The sequence below is a fragment of the Oncorhynchus gorbuscha genome, linkage group LG05 (genome assembly GCF_021184085.1).
Source record: "Oncorhynchus gorbuscha isolate QuinsamMale2020 ecotype Even-year linkage group LG05, OgorEven_v1.0, whole genome shotgun sequence".
In the NCBI taxonomy this organism is placed as follows: domain Eukaryota; kingdom Metazoa; phylum Chordata; class Actinopteri; order Salmoniformes; family Salmonidae; genus Oncorhynchus; species Oncorhynchus gorbuscha.
The window spans coordinates 78541722-78562909 of NC_060177.1; the positions used below are offsets into that span (position 1 = coordinate 78541722).

Genomic DNA, 21188 nt, shown 5'->3' on the forward strand with positions numbered 1-21188 from the left:
TGTCTGTGTACCTGTCTCACTGCCGCTAGTATTTCTGTCTACCTGTCTCACTGCCTCTGATCTGTCTGCATACCTGTCTCAATGCCTCTAGTCAGTTTTTCTCACTGCCTCTGGTCTGTCTACATACCTGTCTCACTGTCTCTGGTCTGTTATCATACCTGTCTCACTGTCTTTGGTCTTACTGCATACCTGTCTCACCGTCTCTGGTCTGTCTGTGTACCTGTCTCACAGTCTTTGGTCTGTCTGCATGCCTGTCTCACTGCCTCTGGTCTGTCTCTGTACCTGTCTCACTGTCTCTGGTCTGTCTGTGTACCTGTCTCACTGTTTCTGGTCTGTCTGTGTACCTGTCTCACTGTCTCTGGTCTGTCTGTGTACCTGTCTCACTGTCTCTGGTCTGTCTGTGTACCTGTCTCACTGTCTCTGGTCTGTCTGCATACCTGTCTCACTGTCTCTGATCTGTCTGTGTACCTGTCTCACGGTCTTTGGTCTGTCTGCATACCTGTCTCACTGTCTCTGATCTGTCTGTGTACCTGTCTCACGGTCTTGGGTCTGTCTGTGTACCTGTCTCACGGTCTTGGGTCTGTCTGTGTACCTGTATTACTGCCGCTAGTATTTCTGTCTACCTGTCTCACTGCCTCTGATCTGTCTGCATACCTGTCTCAATGCCTCTAGTCAGTTTTTCTCACTGCCTCTGGTCTGTCTGCATACCTGTCTCAATGCCTCTAGTCAGTTTTTCTCACTGCCTCTGGTCTGTCTGCATACCTGTCTCACTGTCTCTGGTCTGTTATCATACCTGTCTCACTGTCTTTGGTCTTACTGCATACCTGTCTCACTGTCTCTGGTCTGTCTGTGTACCTGTCTCACGGTCTTTGGTCTGTCTGCATGCCTGTCTCACTGCCTCTGGTCTGTCTCTGTACCTGTCTCACTGTCTCTGGTCTGTCTGTGTACCTGTCTCACTGTTTCTGGTCTGTCTGTGTACCTGTCTCACTGTCTCTGGTCTGTCTGTGTACCTGTCTCACTGCCTCTGGTCTGTCTTTCTACCGGTCTCACTGTCTCTGGTCTGTCTTTTTACCTGTCTCACTGCCTCTGGTCTGTCTTTCTACCTGTCTCACTGCCTCTGGTCTGTCTTTCTACCTGTCTCACTGCCTCAGGTCTGTCTTTCTACCTATCTCACTTCCTCTGGTCTGTCTTTCTATCTGTCTCACTTCCTCTGGTCTGTCTTTCTACCTGTCTCACTGCCTCAGGTCTGTCTTTCTACCTGTCTCACTTCCTCTGGTCTGTCTTTCTACCTGTCTCACTTCCTCTGGTCTGTCTTTCTACCTGTCTCACTGCCTCTGGTCTGTCTGCACACCTGTCTCACGGTCTCTGGTCTGTCTGCATACCTGTCTCACTGCCTTTGGTCTGTCTGCATACCTGTCTCACTGTCTTTGGTCTGTCTGCATACCTGTCTCACTGTCTCTGATCTGTCTGTGTACCTGTCTCACGGTCTTTGGTCTGTCCGTGTACCTGTCTCACGGTCTTTGGTCTGTCTGTGTACCTGTCTCACTGCCGCTAGTATTTCTGTCTACCTGTCTCACTGCCTCTGATCTGTCTGCATACCTGTCTCAATGCCTCTAGTCAGTTTTTCTCACTGCCTCTGGTCTGTCTACATACCTGTCTCACTGTCTCTGGTCTGTTATCATACCTGTCTCACTGTCTTTGGTCTTATTGCATACCTGTCTCACTGTCTCTGGTCTGTCTGTGTACCTGTCTCACAGTCTTTGGTCTGTCTGCATGCCTGTCTCACTGCCTCTGGTCTGTCTCTGTACCTGTCTCACTGTCTCTGGTCTGTCTGTGTACCTGTCTCACTGTTTCTGGTCTGTCTGTGTACCTGTCTCACTGTCTCTGGTCTGTCTGTGTACCTGTCTCACTGTCTCTGGTCTGTCTGTGTACCTGTCTCACTGTCTCTGGTCTTTCTGTGTACCTGTCTCACTGTCTCTTGTCTGTCTGTGTACCTGTCTCACGGTCTCTGGTCTGCCTGCATATCTGTCTCACTGTCTCTGTTCTGTCTGCATATCTGTCTCAATGTCTCTGTTCTGTCTGCATACAGGGTCTGCGGATTGTCTTCACAGATGAGTCCCGTCTGGTCTTCCGTCTGAGTGGGAGTGGGGGAGGGGCTGGGGCCACAGTCCGGATCTACGCAGAGAGCTTTGAGAGAGACCCTGAGAGACATAACAGAGAAACTCAGGTAAGGAGTACACTGGAATCCATTCTGATAGGTACTACTACACTGTGTGTGTGTGTGTGTGTGTGTGTGTGTGTGTGTGTGTGTGTGTGTGTGTGTGTGTGTGTGTGTGTGTGTGTGTGTGTGTGTGTGTGTGTGCGTGCGTGCGTGCGTGCGTGCGTGCATGTGTGTGTGTGTGTGTGATCATTGTTTCCTTGTATGAACTTTCAGACCCATAACTAAGGAGAGGATCAACTCAACATTATAATTTTCATTGATCCATTTGATATATTATTCAACCACAAGGACATTGTCAACAGTAGGGTTTGGTTCACAGTGGTTGCATGCAATATTATCCTATTACACAACCCACCTCCATCTGGGTGTCTGAACAACATGTGACATGGTGACATGACATGTGGTAGTAGTTTTAGCTGCTCGGTAGACTTTGGAGTGAGTGTCTTCTATTGCTGTTGGTGTGGTCATATTGTGTTTGACTGGTAGTGTACTTTAACCATGCCACAGTATTAGTCAGTATCATATTGTGTTTGACCGGTAGTGTACTTTAACCATGCCACAGTATTAGTCAGTATCATATTGTGTTTGACTGGTAGTGTACTTTAACCATGCCACAGTATTAGTCAGTATCATATTGTGTTTGACCGGTAGTGTACTTTAACCATGCCACAGTATTAGTCAGTATCATATTGTGTTTGACCGGTAGTGTACTTTAACCATGCCACAGTATTAATCAGTATCATATTGTGTTTGACTGGTAGTGTACTTTAACCATGCCACAGTATTAGTCAGTATCATATTGTGTTTGACTGGTAGTGTACTTTAACCATGCCACAGTATTAGTCAGTATCATATTGTGTTTGACCTGTAGTGTACTTTAACCATGCCACAGTATTAGTCAGTATCATATTGTGTTTGACCTGTAGTGTACTTTAACCATGCCACAGTATTAGTCAGTATCATATTGTGTTTGACCTGTAGTGTACTTTAACCATGCCACAGTATTAGTCAGTATCATATTGTGTTTGACCGGTAGTGTACTTTAACCATGCCACAGTATTAGTCAGTATCATATTGTGTTTGACCTGTAGTGTACTTTAACCATGCCACAGTATTAATCAGTATCATATTGTGTTTGACCGGTAGTGTACTTTAACCATGCCACAGTATTAATCAGTATCATATTGTGTTTGACTGGTAGTATACTTTAACCATGCCACAGTATTAGTCAGTATCATATTGTGTTTGACCTGTAGTGTACTTTAACCATGCCACAGTATTAGTCAGTATCATATTGTGTTTGACCTGTAGTGTACTTTAACCATGCCACAGTATTAGTCAGTATCATATTGTGTTTGACCGGTAGTGTACTTTAACCATGCCACAGTATTAGTCAGTATCATATTGTGTTTGACTGGTAGTGTACTTTAACCATGCCACAGTATTAGTCAGTATCATATTGTGTTTGACCTGTAGTGTACTTTAACCATGCCACAGTATTAGTCAGTATCATATTGTGTTTGACTGGTAGTGTACTTTAACCATGCCACAGTATTAGTCAGTATCATATTGTGTTTGACTGGTAGTGTACTTTAACCATGCCACAGTATTAGTCAGTATCATATTGTGTTTGACCGGTAGTGTACTTTAACCATGCCACAGTATTAGTCAGTATCATATTGTGTTTGACCGGTAGTGTACTTTAACCATGCCACAGTATTAGTCAGTATCATATTGTGTTTGACTGGTAGTATACTTTAACCATGCCACAGTATTAGTCAGTATCATATTGTGTTTGACCGGTAGTGTACTTTAACCATGCCACAGTATTAGTCAGTATCATATTGTGTTTGACCAGTAGTATACTTTAACCATGCCACAGTATTAGTCAGTATCATATTGTGTTTGACCGGTAGTATACTTTAACCATGCCACAGTATTAGTCAGTATCATATTGTGTTTGACCGGTAGTGTACTTTAACCATGCCACAGTATTAATCAGTATCATATTGTGTTTGACTGGTAGTATACTTTAACCATGCCACAGTATTAATCAGTATCATATTGTGTTTGACTGGTAGTATACTTTAACCATGCCACAGTATTAATCAGTATCATATTGTGTTTGACCGGTAGTGTACTTTAACCATGCCACAGTATTAATCAGTATCATATTGTGTTTGACTGGTAGTATACTTTAACCATGCCACAGTATTAATCAGTATCATATTGTGTTTGACCGGTAGTGTACTTTAACCATGCCACAGTATTAATCAGTATCATATTGTGTTTGACTGGTAGTATACTTTAACCATGCCACAGTATTAATCAGTATCATATTGTGTTTGACCGGTAGTGTACTTTAACCATGCCACAGTATTAGTCAGTATCATATTGTGTTTGACCGGTAGTGTACTTTAACCATGCCACAGTATTAATCAGTATCATATTGTGTTTGACCGGTAGTGTACTTTAACCATGCCACAGTATTAATCAGTATCATATTGTGTTTGACTGGTAGTATACTTTAACCATGCCACAGTATTAGTCAGTATCATATTGTGTTTGACCGGTAGTGTACTTTAACCATGCCACAGTATTAATCAGTATCATATTGTGTTTGACCGGTAGTGTACTTTAACCATGCCACAGTATTAGTCAGTATCATATTGTGTTTGACTGGTAGTATACTTTAACCATGCCACAGTATTAGTCAGTATCATATTGTGTTTGACCGGTAGTGTACTTTAACCATGCCACAGTATTAATCAGTATCATATTGTGTTTGACCGGTAGTGTACTTTAACCATGCCACAGTATTAATCAGTATCATATTGTGTTTGACTGGTAGTGTACTTTAACCATGCCACAGTATTAATCAGTATCATATTGTGTTTGACTGGTAGTATACTTTAACCATGCCACAGTATTAGTCAGTATCATATTGTGTTTGAACAGTAGTATACTTTAACCATGCCATAGTATTAGTCAGTATCATATTGTGTTTGACCGGTAGTGTACTTTAACCATGCCACAGTATTAATCAGTATCATATTGTGTTTGACTGGTAGTGTACTTTAACCATGCCACAGTATTAATCAGTATCATATTGTGTTTGACCGGTAGTGTACTTTAACCATGCCACAGTATTAGTCAGTATCATATTGTGTTTGACCTGTAGTGTACTCTAACCATGCCACAGTATTAATCAGTATCATATTGTGTTTGACCTGTAGTGTACTCTAACCATGCCACAGTATTAGTCAGTATCATATTGTGTTTGACCTGTAGTGTACTCTAACCATGCCACAGTATTAGTCAGTATCATATTGTGTTTGACCTGTAGTGTACTTTAACCATGCCACAGTATTAGTCAGTATCATATTGTGTTTGACCTGTAGTGTACTTTAACCATGCCACAGTATTAGTCAGTATCATATTGTGGTTCACAGTATTCGTCAGTATAGAGGTGTGTGCTGTTTTGATGCCAAGGCTTAGTTATCAGTGATCTGTTATGATGAAACACTGCTGGCCTTGATTAGATTGATCAGTTCCATGTAAACATTCTCTCACAAACCGCTTTGAACTGAGCCAGGAAACCACTATACCATTGGATCTGTAGTCATGACGCAAGCTGTGGCTTAGCTCTGTGGTTACCATGGTTACCTCACTTATCAGGTAACTTCAGGTTGTGAGTTGCGCCAACACAATAGAGAAAGGGAAAGGGAAGGGAGGTACCTAGTCAGTTGTCCAATTGAATGTTCTCAACTGAAATGTGTCTTCCGCATTTAACCCAGCCCCTCTGAATCAGAGACTGTTGAACTGTCAGTGGATTCTAAGGTGCGGCTGGACAGTATAAAGTTAGCCTGGAGTTGACTGGCTTTGCAACACACTGATAATGGATTCAATTCTTTGCAGAGGTCCTTTCTGGCCAGGACATCGGACAGAGAGTCCAAAGTGAAGAGAAAGGACTTGGTAGTAAACTGTTGATTGGTCTTGATTCATGACGCTTGTTGTTTCCTTGGTTACTTTCTGTATTAGTTTATAGTGGCTTCTAGGATGGTTACCGATGTAGGATCTTCAATTGAGTCAGTTTGCTATTGCAGAAAAATAATCCTGCAGCAACAGGAAATGTGAGTTATTATGTGGATTATAATTTATGTTTGTTGTGATTTCAAAGTGGGAATGGCAAACTTCAGAAACCTTTTTGAACCTCAAATACACTACAAGTTTAAAAATGTCATTGCATCTGGAGTGTGCGGTGTTACTCTGTTGCTTGTATAACAGTACAACTCACACACTGTATCAACACTTATTTGAACATGTGCATCCTTTCAGAGTCTCTACAGTCATCCCACATTAGAAAAGAAAGCCTGAAGCTTTGTCAGTAATGTGTTTATCGTGTGAAGTGTGTATAAAGCAGTGTGTGTTCTGTGTCCCAGGCGGTGCTGGTTCCCCTCATCGCCAGTATGTGTGTATTGTGTGAAGTGTGTATAAAGCAGTGTGTATTCTGTGTCCCAGGCGGTGCTGGTTCCCCTCATCGCCAGTATGTGTGTATTGTGTGAAGTGTGTATAAAGCAGTGTGTATTCTGTGTCCCAGGCGGTGCTGGTTCCCCTCATCGCCAGTATGTGTGTATTGTGTGAAATCTGTATAAAGCAGTGTGTGTTCTGTGTCCCAGGCGGTGCTGGTTCCCCTCATCGCCAGTATGTGTGTATTGTGTGAAGTGTGTATAAAGCAGTGTGTATTCTGTGTCCCAGGCGGTGCTGGTTCCCCTCATCGCCAGTATGTGTGTATTGTGTGAAATCTGTATAAAGCAGTGTGTGTTCTGTGTCCCAGGCGGTGCTGGTTCCCCTCATCGTCAGTATGTGTGTATTGTGTGAAGTGTGTATAAAGCAGTGTGTATTCTGTGTCCCAGGCGGTGCTGGGTCCCCTCATCGTCAGTATGTGTGTATTTTGTGAAGTGTGGATAAAGCAGTGTGTATTCTGTGTCCCAGGCGGTGCTGGGTCCCCTCATCGCCAGTATGTGTGCATTGTGTGAAGTGTGTATAAAGCAGTGTCTGTTCTGTGTCCCAGGCGGTGCTGGGTCCCCTCATCGCCATCGCCCTGAAGATCTCTGACATCCACGAGAGGACAGGACACCGCGGCCCCACCGTCATCACCTGAGCTCTGCTCCACTGCACACACACACACACACACACACACACACACACACACACACACACACACACACACACACACACACACACACACACACACACACACCACCTGAGTGCTCCCCACACACACACACACACACACACACACACACACACACACACACACACACACACACACACACACACACACACACACACACACACACACACACACACACACACACACACACACACACACACACACACACACACACACCACCTGAGTGTTCCCCCCACAAACACACACAAACATCTATGGCCAAGTCCCTAAGGCCACACCGTCCTGCTTGTTGCCACACCTGGGGCCAATAGTAAGCAAGAGCTACATGTATTCTCTCTCTCTCTCTTTCTCTCTCTCTCTCTCTCTCTCTCTCTCTCTCTCTCTCTCTCTCTCTCTCTCTCTCTCTCTCTCAAAATGTAAGATATTATGTAGTCTGCAAAGAAAAGAAGCAAACTGTTTCTTTCAGCTGTTGATAAATAACATTTGTTCATATAAGGCTTCTGTTATGAAAGTTGTATTTTCTGGATGTGTGTGTGTGTGTGTGTGTGTGTGTGTGTGTGTGTGTGTGTGTGTGTGTGTGTGTGTGTGTGTGTGTGTGTGTGTGTGTGTGTGTGTGTGTGTGTGTGTGTGTGTGTGTGTGTGTGTGTGTGTGTGTGTGTGTGTGTGTGTGTGTGTGTGTGTGTGTGTGTGTAATCATTATAAAGTTGACAGACTGAGGAGAAGTCCATTTTTCATACACCATACATGCCCCGAATACAACAGATGTAGACCTTACAGTGAAATGCTTACTTTACAAGCCCTTAACCAACAATGCAGTTCAATAAATATATATATATATTTAAGTAACACAATAAAATAACAATATCGAGGCTATAACCAGGGGTACCGGTACAGAGTTAATGTGCTGGGCTACAAGTTAGTCGAGGTGGTATCTGTTAACAACTTCTTGTTCAATGGGGCTACCACCACTTTTAGTTGTTCTGCTCTTCATTAGACGGCCTGTTTTTGCCATAGATGTATTTCATTTGTTTTGTTTTTATCCAAATAAATGTGTATCTTTTGTGTGTAATGTCTTTTTACTTAGTCCCTTCTGTTGCTGGGAATATTAGTAGGTAGTGTTATTCACCTCCTTTTAGGATCCTTCTCATCCTGCTGAGCCGAACTGTACGGTGTTATGCAGCCGCTTAGTCGCTGGAACCTTGATGCTGGAAAGGATGTGAAGAGAAAGTATCTGAGCCATCACAGTATGGTTCAGGTAGACAGGATAGTGTGAAAAGGGTTGTCCAAAGACAGACTGGCTTGTGGCTACAATATGGTTCTTTTCCTTCATCTTTAGTGGGCTTAGGACTGTTCATGTGTATTCCAACTGTCATATGGAATTGTGTAATACATGTGTATTGTGTGTATCCTGACTTGTGTCCAGAGAAATATCCACCCACCTGTATCACTTTCAGACGTATTTATTCAGGTTTAATTTATTCAGATTATGACATGTGTTCTCCTGACACAGACCAGCTGTATTTACAACTGTGTGACCTTCAAATTATGTTTTATCTGCAAAAATAGTATTCTTAAATAATTGGCTTTAAAGGTGCTAATTCTCATTGGTCTGAATAATGTAACATGAATCTAGGTATTTAGAGTGCTATATAGGTAGAGAACATTGAACAGAACAAGGCTGATGTCAATAACTGCATTAGAACAAGGCTGATGTCAATTAACTGCATTAGAACAAGGCTGATGTCAATAACTGCATTAGAACAAGGCTGATGTCAATAACTGCATTAGAACAAGGCTGATGTCAATAACTGCATGAGAACAAGGCTGATGTCAATAACTACATTAGAACAAGGCTGATGTCAATAACTACATTAGAACAAGGTGATGTCAATAACTGCATTAGAACAAGGCTGATGTCAATAACTGCATTAGAACAAGGCTGATGTCAATAACTGCATTAGAACAAGGCTGATGTCAATAACTGCATTAGAACAAGGCTGATGTCAATAACTGCATTAGAACAAGGCTGATGTCAATAACTGCATTAGAACAAGGCTGATGTCAATAACTGCATTAGAACAAGGCTGATGTCAATAACTGCATTAGAACAAGGCTGATGTCAATAACTGCGTTAGAACAAGGCTGATGTCAATAACTGCATTAGAACAAGGCTGATGTCAATAACTGCATTAGAACAAGGCTGATGTCAATAACTACATTAGAACAAGGTGATGTCAATAACTACATTAGAACAAGGCTGATGTCAATAACTACATTAGAACAAGGCTGATGTCAATAACTACATTAGAACAAGGCTGATGTCAATAACTGCATTAGAACAAGGCTGATGTCAATAACTACATTAGAACAAGGCTGATGTCAATAACTACATTAGAACAAGGCTGATGTCAATAACTACATTAGAACAAGGCTGATGTCAATGACTGCATTAGAACAAGGCTGATGTCAATAACTGCATGAGAACAAGGCTGATGTCAATAACTACATTAGAACAAGGCTGATGTCAATAACTGCATTAGAACAAGGCTGATGTCAATAACTACAGTAGAACAGGGCTGATGGCAATAACTACATTAGAACAAGGCTGATGTCAATAACTACATTAGAACAAGGCTGATGTCAATAACTACATTATAACAAGGCTGATGTCAATAACTACATTATAACAAGGCTGATGTCAATAACTACATTCCTGTTCTGTAACCATTCTGGATTCCTGCTCTGTAACCATTCTGGTTTCCTGCTCTGTATCCATTCTGGATTCCTGCTCTGTAACCATTCTGGATTCCTGGTCTGTAACCATTCTGGATTCCTGGTCTGTAACCATTCTAAATTCCTGCTCTGTAACCATTCTGGATTCCTTCTCTGTATCCATTCTGGATTCCTGCTCTGTAACCATTCTGGATTCCTTCTCTGTATCCAGTCTGGATTCCTGCTCTGTAACCATTCTGGATTCCTTCTCTGTAACCATTCTGGATTTCTTCTCTGTAACCATTCTGGATTCCTTCTCTGTATCCAGTCTGGATTCCTGCTCTGTAACCATTCTGGATTCCTTCTCTGTAACCATTCTGGATTCCTGCTCTGTAACCATTCTGGATTCCTGCTCTGTAACCATTCTGGATTATTGTTGTGTAACCATTATGGATTCCTGTTCTGTATCCAGTCTGGATTCCTGCTCTGTATCTATTCTGTATTCCTGCTCTGTAACCATTCTGGATTCCTGCTCTGTATCCATTCTGGATTCCTGCTCTGTATCCATTCTGGATTCCTGCTCTGTAACCATTCTGGATTCTTGTTGTGTAACCATTCTGGATTCCTGTTCTGTATCAATTCTGGATTCTGTAACCATTCTGTATTCCTTCTCTGTATCCATTCTGGATTCCTTCTCTGTATCCATTCTCGATTCCTACTCTGTATCCATTCTGGATTCCTTCTCTGTAACCATTCTGGATTCCTTCTCTGTATCCATTCTGTATTCCTACTCTGTATCCATTCTGGATTCCTTCTCTGTAACCATTCTGGATTCCTTCTCTGTAACCATTCTGGATTCCTTCTCTGTAACCATTCTGGATTCCTTCTCTGTAACCATTCTGGATTCCTACTCTGTAACCATTCTGGTTTCCTGCTCTGTAACCATTCTGGATTCCTGCTCTGTAACCATTCTGGATTCCTGCTCTGTAACCATTCTGGATTCCTTCTCTGTAACCATTCTGGATTCCTTCTCTGTAACCATTCTGGATTCCTTCTCTGTAACCATTCTGGATTCCTTCTCTGTAACCATTCTGGATTCCTACTCTGTAACCATTCTGGTTTCCTGCTCTGTAACCATTCTGGATTCCTGCTCTGTAACCATTCTGGATTCCTGCTCTGTAACCATTCTGGATTCCTTCTCTGTAACATTTACATTTACATTTAAGTCATTTAGCAGACGCTCTTATCCAGAGCGACTTACAAATTCTGGAGTCCTTCTCTGTAACCATTCTGGATTCCTGCTCTGTAACCATTCTGGATTCCTGCTCTGTACAAGACTGTCATAACCAACATCAGTAGTTATCTACCTCAGGCTACATCTTTATATGGTTAGTGTATTGGCTTCCTCATGCCCTGTTCAAATGCTCCTTGTTTGTGACAAGGTCAATTGTGAAGTTATTGTGGTGAATATCTTGAGTGTGTGTGTGCCATACAGCCTCAGAAAAAAGACTAAACTTTGATTGCATAATAGCTTTTATTGCAGTCGTTAAATGTGAGTGCATGACATTGTTTCCTTTCGGATACAGACAGACGTAAGATTGTAAAAGGCTGATTCCCTTTCATGAACTCTGGACACTACCTAACTTAGCTAACTTAGCAGGTTTAAAAGACACTGGTGGCCAGTAAACAGCAGCCATTACGCTTTGAGCTCAGGAATTAGACCAACCAAAACCCCAGCTGTGTATATGTGTTCACAACAGTGTGTTCAACAACCTTTATGTTACCAAGTGCCCTGAGGATGACTGAAGGAGTCTCATTACAACAACAACAACGGCAATGTTGGAATAAGTTGCAATGGAGAGCAGAAGGTTTGAATGAGCCGACTAGAGGCTGCGTGTGTTGCAATGGAGAGCAGAAGGTTTGAATGAGTCGACTAGAGTCTGCGTGTGTTGCAATGGAGAGCAGAGGGTTTGAATGAGCTGACTAGAGGCTGGGTGTGTTGCAGTGGAGAGCAGAGGGTTTGAATGAGCCGACTAGAGGCTGGGTGTGTTGCATTGGAAAGCAGAGGGTTTGAATGAGCCGACTAGAGGCTGGGTGTGTTGCATTGGAAAGCAGAGGGTTTGAATGAGCCGACTAGAGGCTGGGTGTGTTGCAGTGGAGAGCAGAGGGTTTGAATGAGCCGACTAGAGGCTATGTGTGTTTCAGAGGGTTTGAATGAGCCGACTAGAGGCTGCGTGTGTTGCAGAGGGTTTGAATGAGCCGACTAGAGGCTGCGTGTGTTGCAGAGGGTTTGAATGAGCCGACTAGAGGCTGTGTGTGTTGCAGAGGGTTTGAATGAGCCGACTAGAGGCTGGGTGTGTTGCAGTGGAGAGCAGAGGGTTTGAATGAGCCGACTAGAGGCTGCGTGTGTTGCAGTGGAGAGCAGAGGGTTTGAATGAGCCGACTAGAGGCTGCGTGTGTTGCAGAGGGTTTGAGTGAGCAGACTAGAGGCTGGGTGTGTTGCAGTGGAGGGCAGAGGTTTGAATGAGCCGAATAGAGGCTGCGTGTGTGTGTGTTTATCAAGTTACGTAATCTGAGACTTAAATCTTCAGCCCCTATTTTATTGATGAGTTTGATTGTTGTGAAAAGTACATGAATGTGGAAAAAGTTTCAACTGGGCAGATGTAACAGATTCACAGAGAATCACAGATTTTATGATAAAATATATTTTATTTTTGATAAACATTCTTTGCTTATAAAAGCTCTCAGTGGCTGCAGAACACAGACAATATACGAGTACAATACAAGTCCATGTACAACGGTGTGATGTTTACGTACTGTACAGTGCCCTTCGTAAACAGATACACTACATGACCAAAAGTATGTGGACACCTGCTTGTCGAACATCTCATTGCAAAATCATGGGCATTAATATGGAGTTGGTTCCCCCATTGCTGCTATAACAGCCTCCACTCTTGTGGGAAGGCTTTCCGCTAGATGTTGGAACATTTCTGCGGGGACTTGCTTCTATTCAGACACGAGCATTAGTGTGGTCGGGGACTGATTTTGGAGGCCAGTCAAGTTCCCCCTACAACGAACTCGACAAACCATTTCTGTATGGACCTCGCTTTGTGCACGGGGGCATTGTCATACTGAAACAGGAAAGGGTCTTACCCAAACTGTTGCCACAAAGCTGGAAGCACAGAATCGTCTAGAATGTCATTGTATGCTAGGAACCCTGAAAACAGCCCCAGACCATTATTCCTCCTCCACCAAACTTTACAGTTGGCACTGTGCTTCGGGGCAGGTAGCGCTCTCCTGGCATCCACCAAACCCAGATTCGTCCGTTGGACTACCAGACGGTTAAGTGTGATTCATCACTCCAGAGAACACGTTTCCACTGCTCCAGAGTCCAAAGGCGGCGAGCTTAACACCACTCCCGCCGTCGCTTGGCATTGCGCATGGTGATCTTAGGCTTGTGAGCGGCTGCTCGGCCATGGAAAGCCATTTCATGAAGCCCCCGATGAGCAGTTATTGTGCTGATGTTGCTTCCAGAGGCAGCTTGGAACTTGGTAGCTATGTGCTTTAGCTCTTGGTGGTCCCATTCTGTGAACTTGTGTGGCATACCACTTTGCGGCTGAGCCGTTGTTGCTCCTAGACATTTCCACTTCACAATAACAGCACTTACATTTAACTGGGGAAGCTCTAGCAGGGAAGACATTTGAGCAGCTGACTTGTTGGAAAGGTGACATCCTATGGCTGTGTGCTTGATTTTATCCACCTGTCAGAAACGAGTGTGGCTGAAATAGCCAAATCCACTAACTTGAAGGGGTGTCCACATACTTGTGTATATATAGTGTTCCAAAACTGCACTCAGTCACGTCCAACAACGAGCAAAAACAAGTAGGTCTTTGTTTTTTAAAGTGCATCAGATTTATAGAGACATCCATACCTAGACTGTTATTCTTCACTAGCATTCTGTAGACATTTGTCTTGATCAACCTGTAGCTCACTGTATGACCTGTTGCTATTGGTTACTACCGTTCAGCCACATGTGAAACAGCAAAGATGTTTTCAGTCACATAGTATCTCAGGTCTCAGCAAAAGCTCAAGACAGTCTCATTCCTAGCTATCACTCTCACCTGTCTCCGTTCTCCAGAAAACCTCTCTCTGAGCAGAAAGGGCCATGTAGTTTAAATCTCCTGAAAGATCAGAGGTCAAAGGTCAGGCAGGGAGACAGTCGTTTTAAACAGTACACAAAGGTGATGTCATCACCTTCCAGAGTCCACCACCTATCGACCGTCCAGCTCAGGACATGGAACTCTGTCCAAACCGGAATGTTCTGGTTGCTGTGGAAGCCCCTGTGGCTCCCTGTGCAGCTGCATGGCCATCTCAGAGTAAGCAGGTGGTTCTTCATGGTTGAAGGTGTCGTCTGGGGCCTCAGAGATGTCCCGGGTGTACAGAGGGGGGGCCAGATTGAACCTCAGGCCGTCTTCAGAGAGCCCCAGCACAGAGTAAGCTGCAGTAGCAGAGAAGGCAGAGGTGTGGTTGTGCTGAGACTCCTCATATGAAGGAAGGTGGAATCTGGGTCTGGAGAGAACAACAGACACATTCCGGGTGTGTTGTTGAAAGGAATGAGGCGTACAGTACATTATACAACAAATATCATATGTAAGTGTTAAGAAACCCTATTATGAGTTCAGTTTATAAACATTTTGACAGCTATCCGGCAATGCACTAACCCATAGTCTTGTGTACATAATAGGAATATATAGATGCAATGCACCTGACTGTTGATAATTCAATGTACTACCAATGCATCAGTCCCTGTAAAAGTCTCAAATGAATTATTCAATAAATGGAAAATATGAATGATATACAATGAGAAGAAATATAAACACATCATGTAAAGTGTTGGTCCAATGTTTCATGAGCTGAAATAAAAGATCCAAGGTATTGTTCTGAGGCACATTGTGAGGCCACTTTTTTTTTAGGTATCTGTTTCCCAACAGATGCATATCTGTATTCCCAGTTGTGAAATCCATAGATTAGGGACTAATTAATGTGTTTCAATTGACTGATTTCCTCATATGAACTGTTACTCAGTACAAACTTTGAAATTGTTGCATTGATATATTTTTTGTTGAGTATATAAGTAATTCAAGCATGAATTGAATCTGTCCCCAGGTGAGTGAGAGAGCAGAGGCATACCTGTCAACGGTGTAGACATGGAGGTGTGCAGTGGTGTGGTGGCTGCTGCTCCTCTGCCTCTTCCTCTTCATGCCATGGCAGATGGTCCAGAAGACCCCGGTGAGGAGGCAACACAAGCCAAAGGCAATGAGGATGTAGGCCAGGATGTAACACAGGGAGCTGTTGTAGACATTGTGGAGGGACATCAGGTAGGCCCCCACACAGATGAGGACAAAGCCCAGAGCAGGCAGCAACATACGGGCCAGGGAACACAGGTGCTTCCTCGTATCCATGATAACTGCCTTCTCTCCCTTTCTTAAGGTGATTTCTTTCTCTCTCTCTGCAGGTGGAAGGAGAGGTGATGGAAACTGAAGGTTGGTTGGCAGGTTTAGTAGATGGTAGGGTGCTATCAGTACATCTACAGAAGCAGAATGGTGCAGAAGAAACCAAATGTTTCCTGTCGTTCTACTACAGTATGACTGCTAGGAGGAAGGTTCTGTTGTCACGTTTTCCCCTATGGTGATGCAGGTACATTGTGGATCCTTCTCTCTTTATGCTGTCAGACAAAGGGGAAGGGGTGGAGACTTAAGGAGATGACTGTGTAAAATCAGGATGACTCAGTTTACAGTCTGTTTACCGGGTATTTATGAGGTTACATGGTAAAAGTGATTATGTCTGACTTAGTGAATAGAGAAATACCTAATGAAACAGCACGGTAACATATTTAAGCAATATTTATTCACGAAAATAAAAATATTTAAAAAAAAAATATTGCTAAATTACAGACTCATGTATTTGGATGAATAATTATTTTGCTGTCAAATATGGTATTGTGTGATTTCTTTCTAAAGATATAAAAAAAAGTTATATTGTCCAGATACAATTTTGTTCTTTTGGCTCTGTACTCCAGAACTTTGGAATTTAAATGATACAATGTCTATGAGGGTAAAGTGCAGACTGTCAGCTTTAATTTGAGGGTATTTTCATCCATACCGAGTGAACCGTTTTGAAAATACACCACTTCTTGTACATACAGTTGAAGTCGGAAGTTTACATACACCTGAGCCAAATACATTTAAACGCAGTTTCACAATTCCTGACTTTTAATCCTAGTAAAAATTCCCTGTCTTATGTCAGTTAGGATCACCACTTTATTTTAAGAATGTGAAAAGTCAGAATAATAGTAGAGAGAATTATTTATTTCATCACATTCCCAGTGGGTCTGTAAAGGTTTTCCTCCTCTTCCTCTGAAGAGGTGTAGCAAGGATTGGACCAAGATGCGGCATGGTAAGTGTCCATGGTTGTTTATTTAAAAACATGAACTGAACACTCAATGAATACAAAACAATAAACGTGAACAAAACCAACACAGTACCGTGTGGCGAAATATCACAGACACGGAAACAATCACCCACAAAACAACAGTGAAACCCAGGCTACCTAAGAATGATTCTCAATCAGAGACGACACCTGCCTCTGACTGAGAACCATACTTGGCCAAACACAGAAAACCAAGCTACAAACACTAAACATAGAATACCCACCCAACTCATGTCCTGACCAACTAAAACAAACAAATAACACAAGAACTAGGGTCAGAACGTGACAGGGTCAGAAGTTTACATACACTCAATTAGTATTTGCTAGCATTGCCTTTATATTGTTTAACTTGGGTCAAACGTTTCGGGTAGCCTTCCACAACCTTCGCACAATAAGTTGGGTGAATTTTGTCCCATTCGTCTTGACAGAGCTGGTGTAACTGAGTCAGGTTTGTAGGCCTCCTTGCTCGCACACGCTTTTTCAGTTCTGCCCACAAATTTTCCATGGGATTGAGGTCTTTGTGTCACAACTTTGAAAGTATGTTTGGGGTCATTGTCCATTTGGAAGACCAATTTGCGACCAAGCTTTAACTTCCTGACTGATGTCTTTTGAAGTTACTTCAATCTACAGTGGGGCAAAAATGTATTTAGTCAGCCACCAATTGTGCAAGTTCTCCCACTTAAAAAGATGAGAGAGGCCTGTAATTATCATCATAGGTACAATTCAACTATGACACACAAAATGAGAAAAGAAATCCAGAAAATTACATTGTAGGATTTTTTATGAATTTATTTGCAAATTATGGTGGAAAATAAGTATTTGGTCACCTACAAACAAGCAAGATTTCTGGCTCTCACAGACCTGTAACTTCTTCTTTAAGAGGCTCCTCTCTCTCTGGAAAATAAGTATTTGGTCAATAACAAAAGTTTATCTCAATACTTTGTTATATACCCTTTGCTGGTAATGACAGAGGTCAAACGTTTTCTGTAAGTCTTCACAAGGTTTTCACACACTGTTGCTGGTATTTTGGCCCATTCCTCCATGTAGATCTCCTCTAGAGCAGTGATGTTTTGGGGCTGTTGCTGGGCAACACGGACTTTCAACTCCCTCCAAAGATTTTCTATGGGGTTGAGATCTGGAGACTGTCACGCCTTGGTCATTGTATCTTGTGTTTTTGTTATATGTTTGGGTAGGCCAGGGTGTGACATGGGTTTATATGTTGTATTTCGTATTGGGGTTTGTATTAATTGGGAGTGTGTATTAGTAGGGGTGTGTCTAGTTTGGCTTGGCTGCCTGAGGCGATTCCTAATTGGAGTCAGCTGATTCTAGTTGTCTCGGATTGGGAACCGTATTTAGGTAGCTTGAGTGCGCGTTGTATTTCGTGGGCGATTGTACCTGTCTCTGTGTTAGTCACCAGATAGGCTGTAATTAGTTTCACTCGTTTGTTGTTTTCGTATTTTCAGTTATTTCATGTACCGCTATTTTCTTCATTAAAAGTCATGAGTAACCTACACGCTGCATTTCGGTCTGACTCTCTACAAACAACAGACGAAGTTCATTACAGAGACTGGCTAGGTCACTCCAGGACCTTGAAATGCTTCTTACGAAGCCACTCCTTCGTTGCCCGGGCGGTATGTTTGGGATCATTGACATGCTGAAAGGTCCAGCCACGTTTCATCTTCAATGCCCTTGCTGATGGAAGGAGGTTTCACTCAAAACCTCACAATACATGGCCCCATTCATTCTTTCCTTTACACGGATCAGTCGTCCTGGTCCCTTTGCAGAAAAACAGCCCCAAAGCATGATGTTTCCACCCGAATGCTTCACAGTAGGTCTGGTGTTCTTTGGATGCAACTCAGCATTCTTTGTCCTCCAAACGCGACGAATATGACATTCTCCCAATCTTCTTCTGGATCATCCAAATGCTCTCTAGCAAACTTCAGACGGGCTTGGACATGTACTGGCTTAAACAGGGGGACACGTCTGGCACTGCAGGATTTGTCCCTGGCGGCGTAGTGTGTTACTGATGGTAGGCTTTGTTACTTTGGTTCCAGCTCTCTGCAGGTCATTCACTAGGTCCCCCCGTGTGGTTCTGGGATTTTTGCTCACCATTCTTGTGATCATTTTGACCCCACGGGATGAGATCTTGCGTGGAGCCCCAGATCGAGGGAGATTATCAGTGGTCTTGTATGCTTCCATTTCCTAATAATTGCTCCCAGAGTTGATTTCTTCAAACCAAGCTGCTTACCTATTGCAGATTCAGTCTTCCCAGCCTGGTGCAGCCCTACAATTTTGTTTCTGGTGTCCTTTGACAGCTCTTTGGTCTTGGCCATAGTGGAGTTTGGAGTGTGACTGTTTTAGGTTGTGGACAGGTGTCTTTTATACTGATAACAAGTTCAAACAGGTGCCATTAATACAGGTAACAAGTGGAGGACAGAGGAGCCTCTTAAAGAAGAAGTTACAGGTCGGTGAGAGCCAGAAATCTTGCTTGTTTGTAGGTGACCAAATACTTATTTTCCACCATAATTTGCAAATAAATTCATAAAAAATCCTACAATGTAATTTTCTCGATTTTTTTCTCATTTTGTGTGTCATAGTTGAAGTGTACCTATGATGATAATTACAGGCCTCTCTCATCTTTTTAAGTGTAAGGTCTTGCACAATTGGTGGCTGACTAAATACTTTTTTGCCCCACTGTATCCACCTAATTTTCATTCATAATAATGCCATCTATTTTGTGAAATGCACCAGTCCCTCCTGCAGCAAAGCACCCCACAACATGATCCTGCCGCCCCCATGCTTCATGGTTGGGATGGTGTTCTTTGGCTTGCAAGCATCCCCCTTTTTCCTCCAAACATAATGATGGTCATTATGGCCAAACAGTTCTATTTTTGTTTCATTGACCAGAGGACATTTCTCCAAATGATACATTCTTTATCCCCATGTCCAGTTGCAACCAGTAGTCTGGCTTTTTATGGCAGTTTTGGAGCAGTGGCTTCTTCCTTGGTGAGAGGCCTTTCAGGTTATGTCGATATAGGACTCGTTTTACTGTGGATATAGATACTTTTGTACCTGTTTCCTCCAGCGTCTTCAAAAGGTCCTTTGCTGTTGTTCTGGGATTGATTTGCATTTTTCGCACCAAAGTACATTCATCTCTAGAAGACAGATCTCCTTCCTGAGCAGTATGACGGCTGCGTGGTCCCATGGTGTTTATACTTGTGTACTATTGTTTGTACAGATGAACGTGGTACCTTCAGGCATTTGCTCCCAAGGATGTACCACACTTGTGAAGGACTTCTGATGTCTTGGCTGATTTCTTTTGATTTTCTCATGATGTCAAGCAAAGAGGCACTGAATTTGAAGGTTGGCCTTGAAATACATCCACAGGTACACCTCCAATTGACTCAAATGATGTCAATTAGCCTATCAGAAGCTTCTAAGGCCATGACCTACTTTTCTGGAATTTTCCAAGCTGTTTAAAGGCACAGTCAACTTCGTGTATGTACACTTCTGACCCACTGGAATCGTGATACAGTGAATTATAAGTGAAATTATCTTTCTGTAAACAATTGTTTGAAAAAATTGTGTCATGCTCAAAGTAGATGTCCTCACTGACTTGCCAAAACTATAGAAATGTGTGGAGTTGTTGAAAAACAAGTTTGTGGGACCAAAAGTATTCATTTATATGTGTATTAAGGTGGTCGAAAGTTTCTTATTTGGTCCCATATTCCTCGCACACAATGACTACATCCAGCTTGTGACTCTACAAACTTGGAGGCATTTGCTGTTTGCCCAATATAATTGAATTGTAAATTATGTATTGTGTCATTTTGGAGTCACTTATTGTAGATAAGAATAGAATGTTATATCATAAAAATGTCTACGTTAATGTGGTACAGTTTTGAGTTTTAATGTCACATGAATAAGTACAGTGAAATGCTTTTCTGGCTAACTCTAAACGCAACAATGCAATAATCAAAAGCAAAGTATTACTAGGAAAAGGAACAAGAGAAATATGAAATATGAAATACACAATAAAGTATGTAAGTAAGCATACAATATACAGGAATTATTTACAAAGTCAGTTCCAATACCATATTTACATGTGCAGGGACACTGGAGTGATGGAGGTAGATATGTGCAGTATAGGGGTAAGGTGATTAGGCAACAGGATATAAGATAAACAGAGTAGCAGCAGCTTGTATGTGAGTATAAATGTATGTGAGTGAGCAAAGTGAGCAGATAATGGAGTGTGTGAGTGTGTAGGGCCTGTGAGAGTGTAGAGAAAATACAAGGTCAATAAAGATACAAGGTAAACTTGGTCAGTGTAGCTATTTTGTTAGCTATTTATCAGTTGTATTGCTTAGGGATTTAAGCTGTTCAATAGGCTGTTGGTGCAGTGTGGCAGCACTCCAAGTTGGGGTCTTGGACAATTTTCCGGGCCTTCTTGATGGCAAGGAGCTCGGCCTCAGTGATATACTGGGCTGTCCGCACAAGCATCTCTAGCGCCATGCGATCGAGGGCGGTGCTATTGCCATACCAAGCAGTGACACAGCCAGTCAATATACT

At 42.5% G+C, this 21188-nt stretch overlaps 2 protein-coding genes and 1 long non-coding RNA gene across 3 annotated transcripts in view; 2 read left to right on the plus strand and 1 right to left on the minus strand.

Annotated features, from left to right (window-relative positions):
- Nucleotides 1-7470, plus strand: part of LOC124034936 (phosphoglucomutase-like protein 5) — a 28087-nt gene extending 20617 nt beyond the window's left edge. The window contains exons 5-6 of the mRNA XM_046348330.1: nt 2090-2227; nt 7296-7470. Of these exons, the coding sequence (XP_046204286.1) occupies nt 2090-2227; nt 7296-7385 (228 nt within the window). The 3' untranslated portion in view covers nt 7386-7470. The remainder of the gene's footprint in view (nt 1-2089; nt 2228-7295) is intronic.
- Nucleotides 7471-13997: 6527 nt separating this feature from the next.
- Nucleotides 13998-15823, minus strand: LOC124035270 (transmembrane protein 252-like). The gene is made up of 2 exons (XM_046348721.1): nt 15321-15823; nt 13998-14699 (listed from the first exon to the last, which is right to left on the minus strand). Exons 1-2 carry the CDS (start codon nt 15590-15592, stop codon nt 14402-14404), a joined length of 570 nt encoding a protein of 189 aa, XP_046204677.1. The 5' UTR covers nt 15593-15823; the 3' UTR covers nt 13998-14401.
- On the plus strand, nt 14338-16384 carry LOC124035271. The gene is made up of 3 exons (XR_006838714.1): nt 14338-14780; nt 15297-15508; nt 15646-16384. It is a non-coding gene; the product is annotated as an uncharacterized LOC124035271 (long non-coding RNA).
- The last annotated feature ends 4804 nt before the right edge of the window (nt 16385-21188 follow it).

Bases quoted from the DNA above. Each gene is read 5' to 3' on its own strand.
- LOC124035270 (XM_046348721.1), bottom strand. From the start codon at position 15,592: ATGGATACGAGGAAGCACCTGTGTTCCCTGGCCCGTATGTTGCTGCCT. The intron at 14,700-15,320 runs GTATGCCTCTGC...TGTTCTCTCCAG, and splicing joins CATGTCTACACCGTTGACAG to ACCCAGATTCCACCTTCCTT.